This window comes from Scyliorhinus torazame, chromosome 8 (assembly GCF_047496885.1).
Source record: "Scyliorhinus torazame isolate Kashiwa2021f chromosome 8, sScyTor2.1, whole genome shotgun sequence".
In the NCBI taxonomy this organism is placed as follows: domain Eukaryota; kingdom Metazoa; phylum Chordata; class Chondrichthyes; order Carcharhiniformes; family Scyliorhinidae; genus Scyliorhinus; species Scyliorhinus torazame.
The window spans coordinates 154248229-154259696 of NC_092714.1; the positions used below are offsets into that span (position 1 = coordinate 154248229).

The 11468-nt window shown below is 42.4% G+C and overlaps 1 protein-coding gene across 3 annotated transcripts in view; it reads left to right on the plus strand.

The window, feature by feature from the left end:
• Positions 1-10665, plus strand: part of wbp4 (WW domain binding protein 4) — a 77871-nt gene extending 67206 nt beyond the window's left edge. Inside the window, exons 7-10 of one of the 3 annotated variants that reach the window (XM_072514393.1) lie at positions 334-409; positions 1091-1311; positions 7635-7804; positions 10133-10665. In XM_072514393.1, the coding sequence (XP_072370494.1) occupies positions 334-409; positions 1091-1311; positions 7635-7804; positions 10133-10334 (669 nt within the window). In that variant the 3' untranslated portion in view covers positions 10335-10665. The remainder of the gene's footprint in view (positions 1-333; positions 410-1090; positions 1312-7634; positions 7805-10132) is intronic. The other 2 variants (XM_072514394.1, XM_072514395.1) reach the window with 2 other exon arrangements.
• The last annotated feature ends 803 nt before the right edge of the window (positions 10666-11468 follow it).

Genomic DNA, 11468 nt, shown 5'->3' on the forward strand with positions numbered 1-11468 from the left:
GACCGTGATGATGGTTGTTGTGGTCTTAGCAGAAGCTATGGTCAACCTACACAAATGGTGTGCTGTTTCCTGACAACTTGTGATGTTGTGGAAATAACTGGGACAAAAGCAGATTGATGCAACTGGAGCTGGTTACACTTTGCAACAGTTAATTAACTCAGTATCAGTTTATCAAAAATCTAATTAGCATGTTCTATGTGTAGATATGAGTTAAAAATAAATTAACTAATGACAATCCCCAGATCAATTAATGATACAAAAACCTAAACAGCTCTGTCTGCAGTTCCAGTAAAGTACCTTGCCTCACTGTTCGCATAATTGCATTCTTATCAGGACCTTTCAGCCTCTTCATGGATAGAAGGACTTACTCCAGAGGGCTGCACCTACTATTACAATGCTGTAACAAAAGGTATGTATCATGAACATGGATGGTTATGTTCCAGTGTATGGATATTAATGTTCTAATTTCAATTTTGCTGGCTGAGTTCGCGATTTCAGTGTGACTTTAATTTTTACTCTGGTGGCTACTTCTGTTCTGTTTTTTTGTAGGCCAGGCCTCAGACATGCAAGGAAACCCACCATAATGTTTCAATCTCTCGGCTAAGTTACTGCACAATCTATACGGGTAGAGCTTCTGTTTGCCTGCTGAACGTTGTCTTCCCCATAGAAACTTACTCAAGTGCACAAAGCATAGGTGGGCGTTGGTCCAACAAGGCCCAACTGCTGGAATTTAACCAGCTCTTGCTGCATGTCTTCCTAGTAAACATCCTGCTTACACACCTACGGTCAGTCTAGTTGTTGGGACACTGGCTCGCAGGATTCCCTGGAGCCAAGAGAAAAGATGCCAGGCTTCAAGTAACTGGTCTAATCATGAACGTTCCAGTAATTAGCCAGAGTCAGTCGTCCACAGTACTCTGGGGCACAGGAGACCTGCTTGCTTTCAAGTATCTGAGTGAAAGGTGTGCCATGATTAGCTAACTTGTTTCGAGACTTCAGGCACAAGGTTACTTGGTCTGCTGGCAGACCCGTAATATCTGTTTGTTACTATTTATACTCTGCAATAAAAGTTTCATTTTATGGCACTTCTCAGAATCGCGCTGGGAAAAGCCATATGGCTTCATCTCTGCCAGTGAGTGCTCAGCTTCAGCTATTAAGAACGAGACTGAACTCGAGGTGCCCTCTGCAGCCTCAGGTTTCAAAGAACCCACAGCTGTGAAAATGACTGAAAAAAATTCTGATGGTCAGGAAGAGCAGCTGTCCTCGGACACAGAAGCTACAGATCAACACCAGGAAATCAGTATCTCACTCCAAGTAAGTTACCACTTTTAATGTATTACCTCAACCCAACAGAACCCAAGGTAGGTGTTAAACCATGCAGGAATGCCATAGGCCCAGTGTCCTTGGAGGCTGGGCGGAACAGCTGTATACTTGGTTACACACCCACACAACCTGGGAGTATGGACTGGTCATGCACATAGTCAACTTAATGCTAAACCCACTCATTTTTTTTATTTTTTAAAAGCATACCAGTGGAGTAGTTGTGTGGTGGTAATGTCACTGGACTGCTGGTGTGCTGCAAGACTGCTGGAGTACTAGGTTCAGATCTCGCCATGGCATTGATGGAATTTAAATTCAATTAATAAATCTGGAATATATATCTCGTCTCAGTCATGGTGACCACTGATTGTAGAAACCCATCTGATTCACCTCCTGTCCTTTAGGGAAGGAAATCTGCCATCCTTACCTGGTCTGGCCTACCATATACATTTGTTTCAATTTGTGCTATCAATGAATTCATCTTGTTAGGAATGCTGCTGCATTAAGATAAAAAGCCTTTTGCTCTGTCTTTGTACCATTTTTCACTATTCTGACTACATTTGCTGGTGCAAAGAACAAAGAAATGTACAGCACAGGAACAGGCCCTCCAAGCCCGTGCCGACCATGCTGCCTGACTAAACTACAATCTTCTACACTTCCTGGGTCCGTATCCCTCTATTCCCATCCTATTCATGTATTTGTCAAGATGCCCCTTAAATGTCACTATCGTCCCTGCTTCCACCACCTCCTCCGGTAGCGAGTTCCAGGCACCCACTACCCTCTGCGTAAAAAAATCTTGTCTCATACATCTACTCTAAACCTTGCCCCTCTCACCTTAAACCTATGCCCCCTAGTAATTGACCCCTCTACCCTGGGGAAAAGCCTCTGACTATCCACTCTGTCTATGCCCCTCATAATTTTGTAGACCTCTATCAGGTCGCCCCTCAACCTCCTTCGTTCCAGTGAGAACAAACCGAGTTTATTCAACCGCTCCTCATAGCTAATGCCCTCCATACCAGGCAACATTCTGGTAAATCTCTTCTGCACCCTCTCTAAAGCCTCTACATCCTTCTGGTAGTGTGGCGACCCAAATTGAACACTATACTCCCAAGTGTGGCCTAACTAAGGTTCTATACAGCTGCAACATGATTTGCCAATTCTTATACTCAATGCCCCGGCCAATGAAGGCAAGCATGTCGTATGCCTTCTTGACTACCTTCTCCACCTGTGTTGCCCCTTTCAGTGACCTGTGGACCTGTACTCCTAGATCTCTTTGACTTTCAATACTCTTGAGGGTTCTACCATTCACTGTATATTCCCAACCTGCATTAGACCTTCCAAAATGCATTACCTCACATTTGTCCGGATTAAACTCCATCTGCCATCTCTCCGCCCAAGTCTCCAAACAATCTAAATCCTGCTATATCCTCTGACAGTCCTCGTCGCTATCCGCAATTCCACCAACCTTTGTGTCGTCTGCAAACTTACTAATCAGACCAGTTACATTTTCCTCCAAATCATTTATATATACTACAAAGAGCAAAGGTCCAAGCACTGATCCCTGTGGAACACCACTGGTCACAGCCCTCCAATTAGAAAAGCATCCTTCCATTGCTACTCTGCCTTCTATGACCTAGCCAATTCTGTATCCACCTTGCCAGCTCACCCCTGATCCCGTGTGACTTCATCTTTTGTATTAGTCTACCATGAGGGACCTTGTCAAAGGCCTTACTAAAGTCCATATAGACAACATCCACTGCCCTACCTGCATCAATCATCTTAGTGACCCCCTCGAAAAACTCTATCAAGTTAGTGAGACACGACCTCCCCTTCACAAAACCATGCTGCTTCTCACTAATACGTCCATTTGCTTCCAAATGGGAGTAGATCCTGTCTCGAAGAATTCTCTCCAGTAATTTCCCTACCACTGAAGTAAGGCTCACCGGCCTGTAGTTCCCTGGATTATCCTTGCTACCCTTCTTAAACAGAGGAACAACATTGGCTATTCTCCAGTCCTCCGGGACATCACCTGAAGACAGTGAGGATCCAAAGATTTCTGTCAAGGCCTCAGCAATTTCCTCTCCAGCCTCCTTCAGTATTCTGGGGTAGATCCCATCAGGCCCTGGGGACTTATCTACCTTAATATTTTTTAAGACCCCCAACACCTCGTCTTTTTGGATCTCAATGTGACCCAGGCTATCTACACACCCTTCTCCAGACTCAACACCTACTAATTTCTTCTCTTTGGTGAATACTGATGCAAAGTATTCATTTAGTATCTCGCCCATTTCCTCTGGCTCCACACATAGATTCCCTTGCCTATCCGTCAGTGGGCCAACCCTTTCCCTGGCTACCCTCTTGCTTTTTATGTACGTGTAAAAAGCCTTGGGATTTTCCCTAACCCTATTTGCCAATGACTTTTCGTGACCCCTTCTAGCCCTCCTGACTCCTTGCTTAAGTTCCTTCCTACTTTCCTTATATTCCACACAGGCTTCGTCTGTTCCCAGCCTTTTAGCCCTGACAAATGCCTCCTTTTTCTTTTTGACGAGACCTACAATATCTCTCGTTATCCAAGGTTCCCGAAAATTGTCGTGTTTATCCTTCTTCCTGACCGGAACATGCCGGTCCTGAATTCCTTTCAACTGACACTTGAAAGCCTCCCAGATGTTGATTTGCCCTCAAACATCCGCCCCCAATCTATGTTTTTCAGTTCCCGCCAAATATTGTTATAATTAGCCTTCCCCCAATTTAGCACATTCATCCTAGGACCACTCTTATCCTTGTCCACCAGCACTTTAAAACTTACTGAATTGTGGTCACTGTTCCCGAAATGCTCCCCTACTGAAACATCTACCACCTGGCCGGGCTCATTCCCCAATACCAGGTCCAGTACCGCCCCTTCCCTAGTTGGACTGTCCACATATTGTTTTAAGAAGCCCTCCTGGATGCTCCTTACAAACTCCGCCCCATCTAAGCCCCTGGCACTAAGTGAGGCCCAGTCAATATTGGGGAAGTTGAAGTCTCCCATCACCACAACCCTGTTGTTTTTACTCTTTTTTCCAAAATCTGTCTACCTATCTGCTCCTCTATCTCCCGCTGGCTGTTGGGAGGCCTGTAGTAAACCCCCAACATTGTGACTGCACACTTCTTATTCCTGATCTCTACCCATATAGCCTCACTGCCCTCTGAGGAGTCCTCCCGCAGCACAGCTGTGATATTATCCCTAACCAGTAGCGCAACTCCGCCACCCCTTTTACATCCCCCTCTATCCCACCTGAAACATCTAAATCCTGGAACGTTTAGCTGCCAATCCTGCCCTTCCCTCAACCAGGTCTCTAATGGCAACAACATCATAGTTCCAAGTACTAATCCAAGCTCTAAGTTCATCTGCCCTACCCGTAATACTTCTTGCATTAAAACATATGCACTTCAGGCCACCAGACCCGCTGTGTTCAGCAACTTCTCCCTGTCTGCTCTGCCTCAGAGCCCCACTGTCCCTATTCCCTAGTTCTCCCTCAATGCTCTCACCTTCTGACCTATTGCTCCCGTGCCCACCCCCCCTGCCATACTAGTTTAAACCCTCCCGTGTGACACTAGCAAACCTCGCGGCCAGGATATTTATGCCTCTCCAGTTTAGATGCAACCCGTCCTTCTTATATAGGTCACACCTGCCCCGGAAGAGCTCCCAGTGGTCCAGATAACGGAAACCCTCCCTCCTACACCAGCTGTTTAGCCACGTGTTTAGCTGCTCTATCTTCCTATTTGCACTAAATGCACTCTTCCATTTGTACACATCCTTCCTGTCACACCCTGGTGATCACTACCCTCTTTTTTTTTTTTTTTAAACAAGCTGCCTTTTACCTCTGTCTCCCCTGACCCTCCCGTTTGCTGCTTTGTGCCCTGTCCCACCTTCTTCCAAGCCGTTGCTCATAGTGTGGGTTCCGAAGAGGGAAATGCTGAGCGGGAGGATGAGACTGGGTGGCGAGAGGTAAGCGGAAACAGTTAGTAAATTGGGAGGATTTTTGGGTCAGTGATACATTCAAAGCAGCTATTGGTTTTTTAAGTAAAAATTACAGGCCAGGAACGTAAACCATCCTGATTACATGTTTTGTTATGGGAAAGTGACATTGTGTTTAGCACGCCATTTTTGTTAGGAACGCAGTAGGAGTGTTAAAGGATAGCTTACTGAAATTGATTTGCCATTTACAGTCTATTCAGCAAGTTTGTTCTTGTATTTTGTTACTGTTTTTATCAGTTCAACTGTACCCTCTGTCATCTGCAACTTTTGATATTGTACTTGTGATACATGAGCCCAAATCACTTGTGTAAATGTGAATAAAAGGGTCATTGATCCCTGTGGAATTCTTAATTTCCACCATTCCCCTGTCTGAATGACTATATTAAATTCCTACGTTTTCTGTTACACAGTGACTTTGTTATCCATTTGTACCCCTTGACTCCACACACTTTAACTTTTGTCACAATCTCACTATGGGGCACCATATCAAAGTATATTTAACTCCTACATTACCTTTATGCACCAGCTTTGTTACTACTTTAAAGAATTCAATAAGGTTGGTCAAGCTTGGTTTTCCCCTTTTAAATCTACGCTGATGAGTCTTTTTATTCGTCTATTAGATCTTTTTCTGTTACAACTCAAAGATTTTCAGTATCTTTCTGATAAGCGACAGTAACAGTTCAATAGACCCCTGGATTTGTTCTGTCTCCCTTTTTGAATATAGTTGTAACATTATAGTTATCAGTCTGGCACGATTCCTTTCCATCCTCTATTATCTTTTTTGAGATTGCGCCAATACAGTCCATCGAGATGAAGTTTATCGTCTATAAATTTGCCTAGTTAAGTATCTCCCAGCTGTTTAAAATGCATTTTTTGATCTCTTCTTCTTTCATGTCATATCCACCTTGTTAGTTGGTATCCCTGGTTTAAAAACTGAGGCAAAATAACTATTCCACATTCCTATTATTTCACTCTCACCGTGAGCAATGTTCCTTCTAGGCTGTATGGCCTACTCGGTAGTCCCTGCCTAAACCAAGCAAAGTGGCCCCTTTATAAGGCACTGCGCGTGCAGCGGCACAAAAAACTTTAGGGACCCATGCTCCTAAATAACTAGTCCGCACACAACATAAAAGTATTAGAGGGTTGTTATTTTGTACATCCCTTATCCCGATCTTAATTTTTCTTTCCTTATTGATGTCTAGAGAATGAATGCATTACCATTTTTATATTTTTGGTATTTGTAATTCCTCTTTGCCTTCCTGACTTTTTTTGTACTTTTGTATTCCTTTGCCATTTTTTCCTTTGTTGATCCTGTACATAGCTCATACCATTTTTTCAATTACCCATGTTCTATTATTTAATTTTTGTTTTTTGTAAAATATATTTCTTTTGATCTATATTGATCTCATGTTATATTTTCCCATTTCTGTTAACTGTTGATAGATTTTTCTAATTTACATTCCTTCCTTCCATTCTCTTTCCTCATCAGTTTTTCTTTCCAATGACTTGCTTCAGAATTCTTTGCTTGTGTCTCAGCCATTATGTCGTGATCACTTTTGCCTATCCACTATGCTTAATTCCCTTATCTATTGTGGTTCATTTCCCATGATTTGGCCCAGCCATGATTCCTTACTTGTTAAACTTCTTGCATATACAATGAGAATGTTGCTCTTGGACTCAACAAAAATCACCATCTACCTTTCTTCTTTTGGTACCTCTTCTTGCCACTTTATTTGGGTGTAGTTAAAATCCCCTGTGATTATTCTATATATTTTACTCATTTGATGGATTGCCTGTACATTTTTCCTTGCAGTTCTCTTCCTCTTTTAGCAAGTCTGTAGTTTCCTCCTATTAGTATGATTGGCCCCTCATTACCTATTACTTCCATTCATGTGGATTTTGTTTCTAATTCTGTTGTTTTTGACCTTCTCTACTACCGTTGCTATCTCTGATTAGCACAGCTTCCCCTTCCTTCCTATCCTTTCTAAATGCATTTATCCTGCAATATTTAACCATCAACCATGTTCTTTATGCATCTATGTTTCAGATATCCTGGCTACATTTGGTTCCTTACAACGAATTATTGCCTCCAGTTACCCCATTTGTTTTGGATAGTATACACATTGCCATGCAGGCAAACTAGTTTATTTCCATGAATGATCCTTTGTTTCAGTGCTGTTTTTAAATATTTCTTTGTAATTCAAAAGGACCTGAATAATCCTTAACTGTTGAAGTGTCCTTTAGTTGTAGACAATAATTGGTGTGTTCAAAGATTGTAGTTAAATATGATGCGTTCCAGCAGGAAAGTGGGCCAGTTGATGGCAGTGAAGTGAAGGCTCCTGGAGATATGCATGACACAGAAGAGGAAAACAATTTGCCCCAAAATGAACCCCAGCAAGAAGCAAAGAATGCCGTAAATAAAAAGAAAGTAAACCCATATGGAGAATGGGAAACTATAAAAGAGGAGGAGTGAGTATCTAATCAATTGTCTAAATCTCTCCTCCAATATCAAATAATGTTGGAAGAAAATACTGTTTATTAACCTGTTAATCACTTTTTTGTGAAGTCTAGGTCACAGCATGTATTCCCTGCTCGATTCAGTTTTTCCTCGCGTGCCAGTGCATTTGACTGTTTTAATGGTGCCCTATCTGATCATAAAAGAAGAATGTTCTCAGAGTGTTGAGTACCAGGGGTCACAGTCTGACGATGTGGGGTAGACTGTTTCGGACTGAGATGACATATCTTCACCCGGAGAGTGGTTGGCCTGTGGAATTAGCTACCACAAAGTAGTTGAGGCCAAAATGCTGTTTTCAAGAAACAGATGTAGCACTTGGGGCGAAGGGGCTCAAAGGATATGGGGGGGAAGACGGGATCAGACTATTGAGTTAGATGGTCAGACATGATCATAATGATTGTTGGAGCAGAATCGAAGGGTGAGGGAGTGAGCCTACGTAGGGTGCTCTTTCAGAAGATGGGTGTAACTCGATGGGCCAAATGACAACCTCCAGCACTGTCGGAATTTTATGGAAACGCCTCATGTATGGTTATGGTAATGAACCTAGAGGTTGAGAGTTCAAATACCACCACGGCAAATTTAAAATTGAATTCAATAAATCTGGTAATTAGTGGACCATTTGGGTGTGAATGTTCTGTATCTATGGTTGGGAGAGGTATTCTTCCATGCCTGTTTGAACTTTAAAAATGATTTATTATGTACAAGATTTTGTTTCCACTGATACGCATATCTGCATACTGCTTTGATATTGATGCACATAACAAAATTGGTTCTGTACATGGCTGGAAAAGATTAGAGTGAACATTAGTCACTTGTTCATTTTGATCTTTCCATTTGGAAGAACAATAGGTAACATTCCTTTTGAGATTCACAGTGTACAGGACACTGCTAATACACAGTTGCCTCTGTGCTAATGAAGGGACTTTTCTTGCTACTGCTGATGTGCTTCCAAAAAGTGCCATCTCCTGAAGAGAAGTTAACCAGTTACCTTCTTTACAAGCAAGGTTGTAATTGGGGTCGAAAAGGTCTTCACACTTTTGGCTTTAAATGCCAATGTTGGGTAGGCACAGTAAAAAGTCTTACAACACCAGGTTAAAGTCCAACACGTTTGTTTGGAATTACTAGCTTTTGGAGCGCAGCTCTTTCATCAGGTGAGTGAAGAGGTGGATTCCACAAACACATATCGACAAAGTCAATGATGCAAGATGATACTTTGAATGCGATTCTTTGCAAGTAATTAAGCCTTTACAATCTCACCTGATGAAGGAGCTGCGCTCTGAAAGCTAGTGATTCCAAACAAACCTGTTGGACTTTTACCTAGTGTTGTAAGACTCCTTACTGTGCCCACCCCATTCCAATGCCGGCATCTCCCCATAATGTCGGGTAAATCTGCAGTTTATTGGGATCCTGGCAGCTCAACATGCCATTGGCGTGACCAGTCACATCCAACAGTCACTTCCTCCTGTGGCTCTAGCCATGCACCTAAAGACCTTTGGCTCAGGGGTAAATGATGTCAGAAATGTGGGCATGGGAAATGGGGGAAGGATGGTGGGGGCAATATTGGGAAAAGAAGTGGTCAGAAAGGACCATGTGCATGTAACATTACAACAGGACACAGTTCCTGTAGGGGGAAGAGTGAATTAATCACTGGTGTAGAATGGTTATAATTTGGATAATGTGTACAGGAAAACCAGAAGGAGAAAATTATACGGATAAAATTGTCTTAATTATTATACTATTTGATGTTAGTATTAGCAATGAGTCAGTTCAAAGAATCATAACCATTCAGAAGCACTCAAGTCAGACAGCTGCGGGTTTAGGTTTCACTCCAGACTCCTCCGCCTCTGAGTGCTGCACTGTCAGAGGTGTGAGATATTAAACTGAGACCCTGCCTATCCTTTTGAACTGATGTAAACGTCCCTATGGCAGTATTTGAAGAGGAGCAGGGAATTTGTCCTCGCTATCGCAGTAAATGTTTATCCCTCCACTAGTATTACGTGAAGGTCAAAGAAATCTAGTCATAATCTTGCTGTCTAAAGGACCCTGGTGTGCATAAATTGGTCCTCACGTTTTCTACATGACACATTCACTACCTTTTGAAAGTATTTAATTGGTTGTAAAGCACTTTATAACATCCTAAGGATGTGAAAGGTCTCCATAAATTTTAATTGCTTAGATTGATCAAAAGCTTTATTAAATCCTGACTGCTGTGTCTGCAGTATTAATGGAATTGTGTATTAGTCTGCTTGTTTGAACATTTGCGTCTCTTTTTTATCCTCCAGAGAGCAGATCGACTTGCAGTTACCAACAGTTGACTGCCCGATAACACCAGTGATTGACGTAAAGCATGAGCCCAAAGTCAAATTTAAACAAAAAGAAATCACTTGTCTGAGGGATGATGCTGGCGGAGAGACAGTATTTAAAAAAAGAAAACTTGAAAATGGCAAATCCAGAAACCTGCGGCAGAAAGGGAACGATAACTGAATGTCACCAAAACGTAGTTCAAAATATGTTGAGTGCTATTTGGTCTTGATTGCTGTAGTAAATAAATTTGCCTAGATTTTCAGCTCATGAAGGCCTTGTTTGGTGTAAAATACTGCATTATTTTTTTAAATGGCGTTTCTTTTTAAAAATGTATGGTTTAGAATTGACAAAACTTCCAAGTTGAGTAAGAGTGCAAAATCCTGCGTAACATAGTATTTCTGTGGCTATTTTTATTAGCCTCTTTAGATTTGTGACTGGTTTGGCGAAAGAATTCAAGTTTTTTTTTTTTTTGGTTGTAATAAATATAAAATAAAATAATGTATGCCTGGCAGCCTATAGTTGTGCTCAGTGTATTCTGGATTTAATGATTCTTTCATCATGATTGCATCTTTGCGTAAAATCCTTACATAAAGCTGTTTTAAGGTATTTCTGCTCAGTAACTTGTGTATACAAAGATAATACTGTCAAAAATAAAATTGTGGACTCCCGGTGGCGATCGCGAACGGAGTGGCCGCAGCAAAGACGCTCCCGCGCATCCACAAAATCACGGCTTTTTTGGGAGGGTATTCCCGGTGAATTTTCAACAACAACAAAAAATTCCTTCGGCCCCGCAAGTTCAACGCCGCACAGGTGCCAAAGCTCCGATCCACGGAGCTGGAGAAGGAGAGGGGGAAAAAGGAGACAGGTTCCGGTGGGCTGCACATGGCGGAGGAGTGGGGATCGCTCAGAAATGGCCTGAAAGTCGGAGCACGGAGAGGATCACAAGAACAAAATAAGAGTTTTTTAATTCAACCTTCCTTGTTCCTCTCCTGCAAATTTTTTTAAAATAAGAAAAACTTTTTTAAAGGGGTTAAAAAAAACTTCCCCCCCCCCCCCCCAAAAATCCCTTTTTATTTTAAAAAAATCGTTTTAAAAAGGAAGGCACAACAGAAATATGCCTCCAAATAATAAATTGAGGGGACAGCGAGATGTAAGAAGGAACAGCAGCGAAGACGAAGGAAAAAAGCAGGTGCTGCGGCCGTACAGGCAGACGACACCACGGGGCGAGGTGGATGTTCGGGCGATTCAGGAAGTGGAAAAGCTGGCGAGCTGAGCAGGAACAGGACGCGGCGACCATTTCCCCCCCCCCGCACG